The 16,493-nt window shown below is 46.7% G+C and overlaps 1 protein-coding gene across 6 annotated transcripts in view; it reads right to left on the reverse strand.

Annotated features, from left to right (window-relative positions):
* Positions 1 to 16,493, reverse strand: part of RPTOR (regulatory associated protein of MTOR complex 1) — a 444,673-nt gene that overhangs the window by 229,239 nt on the left and 198,941 nt on the right. For all 6 annotated transcript variants that reach the window (XM_064270591.1, XM_064270592.1, XM_064270594.1 and 3 more), the window contains exon 5: positions 8,339 to 8,485. In XM_064270591.1, the coding sequence (XP_064126661.1) occupies positions 8,339 to 8,485 (147 nt within the window). The remainder of the gene's footprint in view (positions 1 to 8,338; positions 8,486 to 16,493) is intronic.

A 16,493-nucleotide genomic window follows, 5' to 3' on the forward strand; every position in this document is an offset into this window, starting at 1 on the left:
TGTATGAGTGTGAGTATGTGTGTGAGGGAATGTACATGTGTGAGAGTGAGCATGTGTGTGTATGAGTGGGCGTGTGAGAGTGTGAGTGTGTATGACTGTGAGTGTGAGAGTGCACATATGTCTGTGTGTATACAGAGGCCTTTCTGGAGCGCACACAGGGCCAAGCAGGGGTCCTGCCAGGAACCTCGTCCCCTCTGTTCTCCCCCACGGAGCAGAAGGGACCTATGGTCAGTGACCTGAAGTGTGTGCCGGCGATATTTAAAACCAGATGATTTTAGAAAAGAAGATGAAACTCGAAGACTTACTTGTGCAAAACTCTTAGTTTTATCACGATTGTAAAGAGTGCATTATAGTCATGAATTTGTGTCAATACTTTTTTCTGGTCTTTGTTTATTTTTATGTGTCATACAAATCAATAAAAGATCAAACGCATCCAGCACAGCGGCATAGACATTCCTGAAGAAGACAACTGAAGGTAGCTTATTTGAAAGTGTATTTGTCTAGTCAGATTTATAAATACCTCCCGAGCACCCACTTCTTAAGAGGTGCCCTGACAGGCTTAGGAAAGGTTTCAGTCACAGCTGACAACAGCAGCAGAAGAGCGACAGCGAGACACAACATAATTAATTGCCAAATTAATTGGATAAAGAATGGCGCTAGGTCAGCTGGGAAGCATCAGTGAAGGAAGCAGAGCTGGGGGGATGGGGGTCTGCTAATGGCATACTTTGTTCCTCGGATTTCATTTCCTCTCAGCAGTGGCAAGGGTTCCTAAATGTTTTATGCAGAGGAATTACTTTTCTCCTACCCAAAGCCTTCCAACTGCAAGTGGAGGGCTGGGGAAAGCTGCCAGCAGACGAGACCTTATCTTCTCAAACCAACCACGGAGGATAGAGCAAAGAGCAGAGAAGGTGCCTGGCCAGCTACTGTGCTCGCTTCTGTAGCAGAAGACTGGTGGGGGGTTCAACGGAAAAACACTCTGCGAACTACAAAATGTCACACAAAGAAAAGGTGACATATCCTAAGGCGAGACTCACCAGGCACTCTATCAGCCCTGGGCAGACAGGAACGGGTAAGGAGCCCCTACCCCTGAGGGAGGCAGCCGCTGGGCTGGAGATGGCACTCCTTGGACGATTATACTTTGTGACAGAGGCCCTGGAGGTGGGCAGGGGTGGCGGAGGGCCCTCTCTGAGGTGGTATGTGAGCTGTGGCTCTAAGGATGGAAAGGGGCAGTATGCCGAGGAGGAAGGATAAAGTTCCAGGGCTCGAGTGGGCAGAGACAGTATGTGAAATGAGCTCCTTCATTTGGCCTTTTGCCTTGGTTCTTGGAAAAAACAGCTTGAGAGCTTTTCCCCTTAAACCCTGAGGGGTTACCTTTGCCTTAATTTTCTACCCCAGAGAGTGTTCCTGATCCTAAGTTGTACCCTGTTGCTTCATTAATAAACCCCATAACTGTGAGTAAGGTCTATGAGTTCTGGGTGGCCACTGCAATGGATTGTTGAACCCAGAAGAGAAGTAGAAAGTGCTGTGGGAGGGGTGGCTGGTGTTGGAATTGGTAAAACAGTTGGGGGTAGATGTATGTCTGACCTCTGCCTCATGGGAATCAGCCTTGGGCTGATCTTGATTCAAATTATCCCCCCTGAAGTTGGACAGACTCTGACATGATTATTACTACTATGCCATTTCCCAGACGGCCACTGGAGCAGAAGACACAGCCCAAGTAGACAGGTGGGCAGGGCAGTCCTGCAGCACCCGGGGGCCATGGAGCAGGACCTGGACGTAGTCTACGTGCAGTGGAAGATGCAGAGATGGATGACCTCATCTCTGTTGAGGAAGGCCCCTGCCAGGATGTAGAGGCTGGGTGTGGGCAGCCACGTCACCCCTGGCACCCCTCGAGGCGGCTCTCCCAACCCTACATGTGCCTCCCCCCGCCGGGCCTCCCCCACTCACACCCTGCCCCGCGAAGCCTTCATCCTCAGCACTGCGTCCCAGTCCCTCCATGTTCCTGCTCCGATCCAGACGCCCAGAGCCCTCCAAGGACCCCTCCTCCCCACAACAGCTGCATCCTCCCCAGCCTAGTGGTGGGGGTGTGCCTCGGATCCCAGTCTACGCAGTTTATACTGTGTTTGTTTTCAGACCCCCCCCCCAAGAAGAATGATAGCATTTCTTCTGAAATTAGTGCCCCTCTGCCATGTCACGGAGGCCTTGGGTATGTGTGCTCCAACTGCATTGTATGCCTCTTAACCACCAGGGAACAGACACTGTGCTTCTTTTGAAAACCTTCTCCAGGTGAACTCTTACAGCTTAGTATAAAGAAAATGGATGCTGCACAAATGTGATTTGGCCAGCCTTTATTAAAAGGGCACTTGACTCTTCCCACTGCGTGCCTGATGCTGGGTGTGCAGCCTTCCCCCCCACCCCCCAGCCCCTGGAAAGCACTCAGGGATTTGTTTTCTCTCAAGAGAGTGACTGAAGTGTCTGGAAAAAACGAGGGCAGCTAGTGAGCCGTGGTGTCCGGAATAATAAAGGCCACTGCGTTCTGAAGCCTGTGGGCCCTGGGATGCAGCCAGCAAGGCCCTCCACCTGCTGAGTCCTGCCCAGGCACACAGCAATAGCGGGATTTCCCTTCATTCTTAAATGTGAGAAACAACAACGCATGCACCACTAGATAAGAGTCTCCAGTAAAAAAGAGAATCATCAAGATAAAACACAAGAAAATTTATACTAGAGGAAAAACAGAGATAATTTAGAAAAGAACAACTTTTAAAATCCACAGATTAATATCACTGAAAAGATTTTGAAGAATTAAAGGAGAAAAGTGACGTGATTACGTAGCAGTCTCCTGATCACTTTTCCATGAAGACCTACAAATGATAAACTATTAGATTATAGAAAAGATAGGAGAGAAGAGAGAGAACTGAGTGGTAAGGATGGACAAGCTCTGAGGTCTACTTCGGATCTGCAGACCCCCGACCTCAAGCTGTGCACATTACAAGACCAGCAAGCCCTGGGGGGATATCTGCAAATTCACACACACAAATCCCAATTTAGTAAAGAGTGATCGAGAAACACACCTTCCTACTGGTGACCTGAGGATTAATCTGAGGTACTGAGGAATCAAAGTCTCTGGGTGGTGCAAATGGTAAAATGCTTGGCTGCTAACTGAAAGGTTAGAGGTTCGAGTCCACCCAGAGGCACCTTGGAAGAAAGTCCGGGTGATCTACTTCCAAAAAATTAGCCGTTGAAAACCCTATGGAGTACAGTTCTACTCTGACACACGTGGGGTCACCATGAGTCAGAGCTGACTCTGTGGCGTTGGGAAATCACGGACAGACATGGCAACACCACAAATACTGCCCTCTCTGGTCCGAAGCACTGAATCCCACAGCAGACTCCACGGCCCCAGTGCACTGCGCGTGCCCACCTCAAGTAGCAAAGGAACCACGGGATTCCAAATGTGAATTCTTTAGTCCTACAGGATAAATGTGCAAGGCTTTTTAAAGAAACCTGAAAATTCAGGTGTTAGTCATTTTGCTCAGGATGACTTGGTTTCAACATGTGGCACATAATCTAGCCACTGTGATCAGTGCGTGAGGATAAAGTATCGCACATCAGCTTAAATACAGGATTTCAAAATGGAAAATCACACGGTTACCTCAACCCAGGACAATGATGCTGGAGAGCCACACTTGCTTCTTGCTCCAAGAACAAGTGCCCTTCTGACAGGTTTCTGCTGGGATGGCGCTGCTAAAGCAGAAGGACTACATCAGGCAACGGTGTTTAGAGAACGTGGGCAAAGACATGGCTCACTGGCAGCACCGTGGGGAAAATTTTACAAAGCGCAAATGTGTAGAGAGAGAAAGAAGGACGCCATCTGACGGGTGGGCCGCGGTCCATGCCTCAGAAAGACAGTCTCACGTGTCACATGGCACCACTGGCCACCTGTCTCTGTCCAGCCCTAAACACAATGGAGCAGGCTACTTTTAGCCTGGGTCTCGATGGGCACAGCTGAGCCCAATCTTTCTCTGTAAAAGGAAAGGTCGGTACCTTCATGTTCCTGCTCCAATCCAGCCACCCAGAGCCCTCCAAGGACCCTTCCTCCCCACACGGCTGCATCCTCCCACGCCTAGTGCGCTGAAGAAACAGCACCTGCAGACTTCCGTTTAGGTGTCATTGGCTAGAGCTGGGTCACACTGCCACCCCAGGTGTAGTGGGCAGGGCAAGGGGAGATGGAGTTGGGAATGCCTGCTGGATTATCTGACGATGGGCTATTGGCTGAACACCAACAATGAGATTTTCCAATATTTGCAGCTGAAAGCATTCCAAACACCAACATTTAAGATCTGAGGAAGACCACTCCCACACATCCTTTCTGAGAATGTTATTTGAGGGTATGCTTTTCCAGTAGAACATGGGCAAAACATCAAGAGTTGGGAAACGGTGGGATCCAGGCACAGTGGACACATCCCAGGGGAGTCATAAAGGGGAAGCCCAAGATGACAGAAGTTGAGCAGACCTGTGTGGAAGGATCGACAAAGTGGCAGTGGAGAACTGGGGAAAAAGGTACTCCGGGAAAAGGGCATATTCTGCAATTTGATGCCACCCTTGAGATTTTGGAAATTGAGGGAATGCAAAAGATACATATTCAAGAAGAAAAGATAAAAAATCTCCAGGAAAAGCAAACAAACAAAAAACTGTTACAAATAATGGAAATCACAGTGTCCTATTTAGCCATTCAACAAGCAATACTTACATGGTCATAATCAAGTAAATAAAGTTTAACATGCGTCAGATTTAAAAAAAATTCAACCAATACACAAAGCATAGAGGACTTAATCATGGTCAGAGATCAAAAGATAATCATAAAAGTGCAGACGATGGAAGGTGGGAAGGAGGTGAGACAAAAGAAACTGCAAGGAAGCTCAGAGCTTTATCTTACAAAAAAAGGGAGCTAGGAGACATTATCCAGTATTGGTAAAACTAGAAATAAAAGCATAAGAATATTTAGTATAATAACTGGTCTCTATTCGCCTGAAGCAACAGAGGAAGGGGAGTCAGGAACATGAGGATGGAATGGAATGTGTGGCTAATTCCCTCCATGAACAACTTCCTCCATTACCATGAGACCAGAAGAACTGGATGGTGGCCAGCAACCATTACTAAATGTTTTGATCAAAGAACCTATAAAAGAATCTTGATCAGAAGGGGGTGAAATGCTGAACAGAATTTCAAATTCTCATGGAATTCAGACTTTTTAGAGCCATTGAGGTTAGATGAACCCCTGAAGCTATTGCCCTGAAATAATCTTTAAACCTCAAACCAAAGATGTCCCATGAAGTCTTCTTAAAAACACACAACAGTATATCTTAACTAGTAAAGAATGTCTGCCTTGAGCATCATGCTCTTTTAAGATTTATCTATGTGGGATCAAAGTGAGAACAGCAACTCAAACACTAGATTGGAAACTTAGAGGGCAGTGAGTTTATGTTAATGGGGGGTGAGAGTGGTTGCACAACTTGAAGAATGTAATCAGTGCCACTGAGCGGTACACGCAGAAACGGTTGACTTGGTGTATGTTTTGCTGTGTATACTTTCAACAACAACAAAAAGCATACGGTATCATTTAAAGTTGCAAAGGTTACAAAATAGAGAAACCGAATAAAGTAATGTAACTAAAAAGCAGTGGGGGAGCGGGAGGGGTAGTTAGTGACACACCTTCAAATTCTCTTCAGAATTCACTATTTAATTTGAATATCAAATATTCGTTTACACTACCACATCACAGGTCTCTTCACTATCAGAGATCTACCTAGCTTCTCCAGTTCTTTAAACAGCAGTTACTTACGGGAGCTCTGTTTTTGGTTTGTATCCCAACAGAAAACCCACAGATAACCTAAAATCAATGGCTCGAGAAGTAGCATAAACATATTATCTACAGACACGGAGCTACTCACTAGAAGAATTAGAAACAAAGAGTTAAGATAGGTTCCTGTTAGTGGCAGAGCTCCAGATGGGCAGAGGTGGGGCCGGTGGTGGTGGTGGTGTGCATTGTAAGACCACCGTTTTTTTGACCATGGCAGATACTAATCAGGTAGAAGTAAAGATACTTTATTTTATATTTAAAAATTAACATTAGAAGGAGAGAATATTGAAAATGTTTTCTCTTAAAGCTCTTTCAAATGGCTTTTCTTTAATTTTCAAATCGCAAAATAATATGACAAAATGAAAACTATAAAGAACGTTGCTGAGTGATGGATACGTGTTCTCCCATGTGCGCTTATTTATGCTGTGCTTTTATGAAGCTGTCCTCTGCTCTCCCTACCGCGTTCCTCCAAGAGCCAGCGCACAACAAGGAAGCCTCGCGGTCCCAGCCCAGCAACGGAGCTACTGAGAGGACGAGAGCCAGCGCTCTTCCTGGAAAATTCACGTTACTCCTATCGCGTTATCGCTGATTACTTAGAGGCTTTCTGGCCCATGTAACTGTTTTTTGCGTATTATATTTAATCATTTTTTTATTTTTTAAACACTGGCATAAACTATTTACCTGCCAATTTCTTTCTGTTCACATGTCATCATCTATCCAATAAAAAGTATTAACGTGTATTATAAAATGACAAAGAATTTGGCCAACTGTAGAGAGGGAAAGAATTTTAAAAGAACAAACCTAAGAGGCCATGTAGTACTGCTGTTTCTATAGAGGACAGTAAAATGATTAAAATGAACGTTAAGCAATTAGTTAGGAGCCAATTTTGTTATTTTAATTTCTGCCGTTTACGCAATACACCAACTGAACAATAGCCAGTAAGAGTAACTAATGGAAAAACGCAAGACTTATCTACACTGTAATTAAAAACAAGAAAAGGAAGAAGATAAAAATCAGAGCTGATTATGAAGCATGTGGCCGCTTTGCTTTGCCATCCCTGAGCCACCAAAACCGTTGTTTTCATCTGATCTCCTCCAAGAGGAACTGAGTCAGTCCATTACACCTATTTCCCCCCAAAAGATGCCTGCAGATCCTTCTTGCAGCACTCAGTGAAAGGAACAGTGGCAGCATGCAGGAACACAGCACTGAGCAAGCAGATACTCAAAGTGCTGGGAAGTCAACATCTCACGGTGGGCACAAGGCAGAAAATGCGCTATATTCAATCTGTTTTAATCAACAGGGCTGATGTACACCCTCGAGCTCATAAATCAGACATAAAAGCCAGGCAGAGTTGTTTGGCATTTTTATTTACATATCGTAAGTGTAAAAAGGAAAAAAAAAAAAAAAAGTGGTACTTATCACCTGATCTGAGGAAACGCAAACTGCCTCTCCGTGTTCATAAGGTCACTTCACCCTGAGTAAGCCTGGATGAAACGCTTAAAAGCAAGGTAAGAACCTGATGGTAGAAAACCTGGGCTTCTACCTCTCCTGCTACAGAACGCAGAAAAGTAACCTGTGGTGCTTGGTTCCCTCTCCAAGGGTGAAAGGCATTTTACTTATCACTCTTAAACCACGCTCTGCATAAGGACTGAATTTATAAATACAAAATACTGAACTGTAGAAATGCTCATTTTAAATTCTCCCAGATAGAATTCCAAATTTTTGCTGATTGTTTCAGCAATACCCTCTGAGGAAATGTGAAAAGAAATATAATAGTGCATTACAATGGAATTTACCCAGAAAGGCTTGAGGAAACATACTTGGGCCCGTCTTTGCTCCTGAATTGAGAATTTCTTGCACCGCAACCAACTGGAATTCATGGCCACCTTGAGGCGGCAGGATGTTTTATTCTGACTCTCCATGTGCGGGCACAGGGGAGGCCTGGGGATTGAGACTGCCACTTCAATTTCTCTTCAGGATTCATGGTTTAACTCAAACATCAAATATTAATTAAAACAACCCAAGTAAAATGTTCCTTCATTATCAGAGCCCCACACAGCTTCTCCCATTCTTTACACAGAAGCTACCAGTGGCAGCTGTCTTAGCTTGTTATCTATCATTTGGCTTAGTGGATTTGTTTTTCACATAAAAGGAAAAAGGAACTGGGGCAACGACAAAGATGCTGATGGGCTGAGGGCTGTGACCAGAAGTTGGTCCATTTCTCCTAAAATAAATATGTCTGTTTTACTTTGACATTTACTTCAGAGGTGGAGGCCACCGGGCACACGTCAACTCCTGCAACGTCATCTCTTAATTGATACTCAGACAGAAAACGACACTGAGCAAAACCTGCCTGGTGCTTTGTCCTCAAAAACAGCTGGCCCTTGGCGCCGTAAGCACTCCTCTATTCCAGGGCACCTAGAGGGTGCCGGCACCCTGGCCCCGGCCCGGAGAAAGCCTTCTGCTCCCAGAGCTCACCTCCAGCTCCTGCTCCCTCTGCAGTGCAAACTGCTTGAAGGACTTGACGATGAGGCCGGCGTTGGAGCAGTCGTAGACAAATATGGACGGGCTGCCCATCCAGGTCTGTAGGTCATATATGGACAGAGGGATGTACTGTGTGTAGTTCTGGAAAACAAAATACAAGAGCACGTGTGTCACTTACACACCTCACGACCTCCAACGCAGTTTCACACACTCAGCTCACTAAAAAGGTTAACTTCAAACTAAATGAATTTCAAACCTACAATTTCCCCAGTAGAAACAGATCATTAGCCCCTGTTACCAGTTCTACTTAAAAGAAAGCTACAACATACAAGTTACCGGTAATACTCTGATTAAATAAATCCCTTTAAAAACATACCATATCCTACCTTTATGGCAGGTGTGCCCACCAGGAGGCCCCACACATCCCCTGGTGCTCAGTGGCAGCAGTCCGCCAGACCCATGGGTATTCCCTCCTGGAGTTATAACTGACTTCACCCCTGAGCCCCGAAGTCAGTGTCATTTAGAACCAGACAGCAAGTATTTTGCTATTAATTTAGTGTGCTTAAGGTAATTTTTAGTGACGTATTTTGGAAGTTGTAAATAAAAACATTTTATACCCTAATCCTAGCTGCTTTTTACTTAACAGCAGCCTTGAATGGATTGATTTTTCCCTTGGGGGGCTTTTTCTCTGTGGCCTCTCAGGGAGTTCCCTGTTCACTCCTAGCTGACTCGCTCCATGAGCGCAGCACCACGGCCATCGTCAACCATGACCTACATTCTTAAACAACAGGCATCTGCACCCATGTCCAGGGGCATTTAACAAGCACAAGGCGAAGTGACTAAGAGCTCAGACTGTTAAACAAAAGGTCAGTAGTTTCAATCCACCAGCCACTCCTTGGAAACCCTTTGGGGCAGTTCTACTCTGTCCTATAGGGTTGCTATGAGTCCCAATCGACTTGATGGCAGTGGGTTTGGTTTTTGGTTTTTAATTTAAAAACAGGGCTCTGTCCAGCATAAGAGGCTAATCTGGGGGGAGCAGCTGATGTCAGTGACGGGAATTTCCCTATTCTGGGAGCATGCTGTTGGATTATGATTACTTGAAGGCAATAGTTGTTGTTTTAATTGTGGTAAAATGAAGAAAACAAAAATGTTTCCATTTCAACAATTTTTAAGCGTGTGATTCAGTGACATGAGTGACATTCGCTCTGCTGTGCAGGAGTCTCTGGGTGGTGCAAACATTCACTTGCTCAGCTGCTAATGAAAAGGTTGGAGGTTCGAGTCCATCCAGAGGCACCTCAGAATCAACTTTTGTCTCTAAGCATTTCAAGATAGTTGTTTTAAGGAGATGTGGTTATCTTACAAAAATGTAGTACTTCTCCTGAGTAAAAAGATGTGGACAGTTACTCAGGTTGCAGGGAGCCAGGTAAAGACCCCCAGGAGGTGGCCTGAGGACGAAGGAAGGCAGGTGCCGGTGGACAGGCTGGCGTGAGCAGGGCCTCAGGAGAACTGAGAGGACTGCGCTGACCCTCACTATGAGGCCCCCAATCACCGTTTATCCTTCCGACAGCGTGTAGGAGGACCCATATCTGACTGGCACAAGAGACATTCCACGGATACCTGTGGACCTAGGGGGCCTCGGAGAAGCCAACTCGGTGTACAGAGAGGACTGCGAAGCCTGCGGGGGTGGGGAGCTGTGTCTGCCCTGTGCCTGAGCTGGCACACCACCCCCTAACCAAGCCCCAGCAGCCCCCCGAGCCTGCAGGAGCTGCAGTGTGAGGCCCGGTTCACTCTGCACCTCTGCGTGCTCACACACGCGCACCGGGCCCCACGTTGTGAAGGGGACGTGCTCCTGCCAAGCTCCTTGGGTGTGCCTGCTTCCCATTTTGTCCCCGTGATTTCAGAGATGCCCACCATCATGCTTTCAAACATCCTCATGGTGTTTTTAACACTCGCACTTAAGGGATGCCAAGTGGGTTTGGCCTTCTAAGGTTTTCTCAAATCAGAGGTAACCTCCTACTAACGCTAATCTGCCATGTGGCAGATGTCTGGACACAGTGCGACTCAGCACCCAGAAATCCAGTAACCCCAGTAAACAGAGAATGTGCCTCCATGTGCTGCAAAGACGTCACACCTTCACAGACAGCCTCTCAGAGCAGTTCTCCTCCGTACAGCGCTTTCGCCTGTTTACCTCCCTCGGGCATGCAGAGTGTCGGTGGTGAAACCCTGGCAGACATCAAACTCGGCGCACTTACAGTGAAAGTGCGCTTTTTCTAACAGCTGAGCCACAGATGCCACCTCTGGAATCACCTAGAGGTTTGCTTATAAGTCAACAGGAAGAAAGGTCAGGCTGAACAAGCCCCTGGGAAGCTTGTCAGCGTGCAGAGATCCAGATGATAGACCACCCCAGACAGGATGACACAGTGTGCGTGTACACGTGTGTGTGCACGTGTGTGTAAAGGCACAGACAGCTACTTCGTGAAAGCGAGCTGTGCTCACTTCCAACACGCCATCTCACGTGTCCCACTGGCCTCACCGGGCTGCCTGTTACAAACACGTCCTATGTATGGGGCACTGGAAATGCTCTCCTAAACTCTACAAAGGCTTCTAAGGACGTCCATCCTCTCCTCTCTAAAGTCAATGCCACCGCCACCCCATTAGAGACCAGCAGGGCTTTCCTTCCATAGACTGCGACAAGCTGATGCTAACGTTAGTGCAGGAGAGAAACTCACAAGAAGAGGACAAGAATTTAATCAAGAATAATGAGTAGGGACTCGCACCAGCAGATACTAAACCCACCATAAATCTGTGATAGTCACAGGATGGTATTAGTGAGCGCCAGACAAATGAATCAGCAGAACACAAGAGAACACCCAGAAATAGACCTCACATACATTAATGTAACGAAGGTGGCGTTTTAAATCAGCCAAGAGGGAAGAACAAACAATTCAACAAGCAAGGCTGGAAATCCAACCAACCATTTGTTACTGCTATCTCAGACTCTACAGAAAAAAAATCAGGATGGGTTAAAAAACTAAATGTGAAAAACGAAATAAAAGACTGTTATTATCTTGGTAAAGGAAAGACCTTCTTAGGCAAGTCACAGAAACCTTAAAGAAAAAGACTGACAGGACAACAATGCAGGAATGATGTAATTCTGATAAAAACACATCCCAGTGACAGGTAGCAGTGGGAAAATTGTGTGGCAGGACATATGCTCAGGATGTGTCTCTCAGTTTCTGCTGCAGACCAACAACAGGACACAAAAATGGGCAAAAGATACAAATAGGCAATTCACAGGAGAAACACGAATGACCAGTGATTATGAAAAAGGTTTTCAACTCTCAACTCACCATGGGAATGCAACTTACAACCAGAACCAATCATTCATCCATTTTTTTTCGTCCAGTAGACGGGAAAAAAGATAAAAGACGAATAACATCCCATGTGGAGAAAGAAACCATTTTTTAGAAGGCGACTTAGCAGTACTTGTAAAGCATAAAATGTACATCCCTTCTGGCTTCTAGGTCTGTAGTCAATCGACATCATTTTATACACAGAAAGGTTTATAAAGGACGCACAATATTTGTACGAGTGAAAAACCAGATTTGCACACTAACATCTATCTTCTCCCTCTTCTTTCCAAAGGGGAGCTTTAGCTGGCACGTTTATTTCCTTTGCAGCTACGTGTGTTCTTGAGACCAAATCCTGGCCAGTGAACATGGGCAGGAGCGATTTGTCCCAGTGAAACCTCCTGCCCATCCTCCCTCTGCCTGCCCTCCCTCTGCCCGCCCTCCCTCTGCCTTTCCCCTGAACGGGAGCGGGAAAAGGCTGAGGGCAGTGGCCTAGGCACAGCAGGGCAGGGAGAGGAAGAAGCCTGAGCCCCCATGTCATGAAATTGCCATCACGGCCCCAGACGACCTACATGGATAATTATGTGCAAAAATTTCCATTTTAAAGAAAAGATCCCAAAACAGAGTGGCTTACTTGATAGGCCATACCAAGCCCTAATGCTTCCAGTATAAAGGAATCGTTAAGCAAAGGCAGGTACATGCATGCACACGCAGAGGGAGGTACACGCATCCGCACACAGAGGAGGGTACAAGCATCCACACTATGAAACACTATGCAGCAGTTGAAAAGCCTCAGGTCTCACGTGAACTGCCAAGGAAAGGTGTCTGAGGTCTACTGCTGCTGTAAAAAGCAAGTCTTAGAACACCATATATAAGGTGATCCCATTTGTGTGAAGGAGAAAAGTTACGTTATATAAAATGCCACGTCCCTAGCAGGCTTTATACATAATGAGAACGCAATAAGTAATTGTTGAATGAAGGAACAGATCATATAAATGGTACTGAAAGAATAAATAATCAAACTGCTAAAAGTTATCTTCGCTGGCTAGGGGATAAAATTGTGTATGGGGGAGGGTATCACTTCTACTCCTTATACTTCTGTTTGTACCTTTTATAGCAGAAATTACTTACATGACAAACGGACCAAGAGTAGACAAACAGTAGAAGGGAGGGAAGGTCACTCCAGGTTTGCTGTAATATGCTTCTATATTCCTTTAATATTTTTATAACGACCCTGTACTGCATAAAGCCTGCATAACTACAGTAAAATGTTTCCGCAAATGCTAGCAGGAAATTAATACCATCTCGCTGGCCCAGTGGGGGCAGGGCCCTTTCCCCCACGTCCTCTGCGTCCCTCGTTCACTGCTGCTCTGCGGGAGAGCAGGAGCACAGGGCCCCCGGTTGGCAGGGTCACTGCCAGCACTGAGAGGAGGAGAGGTTTTAGCACCAGCGTGGGAAATCACTGCGTTTCATAAGCTGGCAACACTCTGTGTGTTGTTTACTTAGTGCCCACAATGTTCTAGGTTTGGCAAGGGACATCCAAAACCAGCATGCACAGCTTCGACCACACGTGTGCGCGGTAATGTCCTCATCTGGTGGCCAGCGCATGGTGGTGTGGCCGCCACCATGGCCTTCTAGGTACGAGCCCAGACGGTCCACAGGCAGCAAAGACACAAGCAATAAAAGCATGCCACCTTGCAAGGTCTTGCTCTTTGAGCTGAAATCTATTTTAGCTACTGTCTAAATTTTTGAGGTACGAGGTTAATTAGTGGGGCTCCATTAGAATAAGGAGTATAAACGCATTAGGAGAGCAGTTAGCGATCTCTCTCATTCTCTGTGGCCAGCTGCAGCTAACGACAGGGCTCCATGCTGACCCCGCAGCCGCCCGCCCCTCTGTGGGCTGGAATGTTCTACATTCTCTAGTACCTCCACACCACTGACACTGGGCTGGTTCTTTTCTCCTGTGCGGCAGTCCTGTGCCCTGCAGGATGGGGGGCAGCCCCCCTGGCCTCTACCCACTGGATAACAGTAACATCCCCAACCCCTGTCCCAATCGTCCAGCTGTGAAACCAAAAAGGTCTCCAGACATGGCAGATGTCCCCTGAGGGAAAAAATCCCTCACCCTGTCCTGCCCCCCGTCCCGCGGCCTTTGAGGAAGACCATTTCCTTTCTTATGTTAGACCTGTCCGCCAAGTCCAGTGACACTGCACAATGTGGATGTCTGCACTCCCTAGGGAATTCTGAGACAACTCTGTTAAACCACACGGGGAGAGTGACCTTTGAGAATGAAGCCTTCTGAGAACATGAGCATGTGTATCTCATTTCCCATCTCAGCAAGAAATGCTGGTCCTTTGTCAAGCTGCCGGCCAGGGTCCCAGGCCTGCAAATCCTCCAAAGGGCAGGCTGCAGTCAGAGCCGCCACAGCACAAGCTCATCTGCAGAAGCAAGAGCCGAAACCAGAACACAACACCTGTGTGCAGCCATCTCCAGACCCCTGGAGTACTCCTGTGCCTTCTCGGCTGAGCCGGCCCTACAGCTGGAGAGCTCAAAAGCCCCTGTGTGCACCAAAGGCCCCGAGACACCTGAGAGTTCCCCAGGCAATGCCTAGGTTTCTCCCCCACCAAAAACTGTTTAAGTACAGAGAGTTCCTAATCAAAGCAGCTCTCCCTTCTCTTGAAAAAAACGTATTCAAGGCCAGGTTTTCATTTCAAACAAAGGCATGGAAAGGGGTTTTAGATAATTTATTCATTACAATCCTCTCTGTCAAGCTATATTAAACTCTAAAAAAAAACCGTCCGCTGGCTTCATCAGACGGAGTTAACCGCCAGGCAGCCAGGCACCAGGACTGAACAGTCCACCCCATGAAAACACGGTGGTGCTTTCTACATGGGCATCTGCCAGCAGGCTGCTGATGCTCCTGCAGTCCGGGTGCTCTGCACGTCCCGCCTTCCGCGGATTTCAGGGAACCAACAGGAGGCGGCAACAGTGAGGCTGAATCCTGGCCTGTTGAGTGAACCATGAGCATTTTACCCGTGAAAACTACAGAGAAGACAGAATACACAATCCCTCATGGACATGGCTCTCCCGAAGCTAGTTCGGAGTTGCCCAGCGTATTACAGACACAATCATCTTTCCCGAAGTGAGAGTGACTTGACAGGGCTGCAGGCAGCACCTGCCACCATACAGACTAAGTCCACGTGGAAGCAGTGGACAAAACAGGAAGAATCCTGGCTTCCTGGAGCTTGTACTCTAGGGGGCAGAAGATAGCAAGGCACAGTGCAGTAGTACCAGCCACCATTCTCATCCCAAAGCAAGCACGATAATGTGAGCGGCTTCCATTACCACCCAGGCCTTTCTCAAGTCAGGGCTGCCTCGCTGCCATTCCACAGAGGTCAGGAAGGTGCCCTGCAGCAGAGATGGCACACCATCCTCCTCTCCCAGCCGCTGCCCCATCAGAGGGTGATGACACAGATGCATCCCTAGCACCACTGCTGTTGGGATGGGAGTCCAGACTAGCCACAGAGCCAGAGGTGTCCCGTGGCTACTTCAGACACAAAGGAAAACGGATACCAGCTGGTGGGGCTCCAGGTTTTCCAAGTCAAATGCCTCTATCTCTGTCCTGAATTAATTTTCTTGCATCTTCCCATCAATGTATACTGTTGCCTTTTCCTTCAGTTTTTCTCTCTCTTCTAACTCCTCCTCTCCCTACAAACATACTCGAGTTACCTCCACCCAAAACAAACCCAAACCAAATGCTCCTGTTCCTGCTTGAATCTAATCTAATGGATTAAAAACTCCATTGCTGTGGAGCTGATTTCGACTCATAGCAGCCCTATAGGACAGAGCAGAACTACCCCATAGGGTTTCCAAGACTCTTAATCTTTATGGAAGCAGAAGCCCACATCTTTCTCCTGCAGAGCAGCTGATGGGTTCGAACTGTTAGGCTTTTGGTTGGTAGCCGAGCACTTAACCACTGTGCCAACAGGGCTCCTTCATCTAACGGATAGCCTCCCTTTATCACATGCTTTCTTTTATTTTTTAATTGCAAAAATAACCTTACATAAAAATTAAAAAATATATATAAATTACCCATAATGTCACCAAGATTTTTGAAAGATTAGTTTGCTCTAATCCCTGGTTTCTTAACTCCCATTTACTCATTAAAATTTAGCTTCTATTCCTATTAATACAAAAATAAATAATGGATGTGTGTGCACATGGGTTAGTTAGTGCACAGAAATGTATTTTCTAGCTCTGTCCACTGAGAGGGCTTAGAAGCACTGACACCCCAGGACTAATGAGCACACTCAGAGTCCACATTTTGGGTTCTAAATACAACTCGCCAATGAAGCCAAGGATCCTTGGAGACATGGTTGATTCCAGGGCTGTGGCAGGGAAAATACATACCAGCCTGGAGCATCCTGTGGTGCTGGAAAGGAATGAAGTGCTCAAAGAAGGATGTGGACATGTCAAAGGGACCCAGAAGCCAGCCTACAGGTGCTCTCGCTGGCCACATGTGGGGTAAGGTGAACATTAAAATAAATAAATATACCATTAAAAACAGACAGATGACTTTGGTGAGTAGTGTCTGAGGTCTTAAAAGCTTGGGAGCTGCCATCTAAGATACATCTATTGGTCCCATAACATTTGGAGCAAAGGAGAATGAAGAAAGCCAAACACACAAGCAAAATATTAGTCCAAAGGACTAACAGACCACACGAACCACATCCTCCACCAGCCTGAGCCCAGAAGAACTGGATGGTGCCCAGGTTCCACCACTGACCACTCTGACTGGGATC

Source organism: Loxodonta africana, chromosome 18 (assembly GCF_030014295.1).
Source record: "Loxodonta africana isolate mLoxAfr1 chromosome 18, mLoxAfr1.hap2, whole genome shotgun sequence".
Lineage (NCBI taxonomy): Eukaryota > Metazoa > Chordata > Mammalia > Proboscidea > Elephantidae > Loxodonta > Loxodonta africana.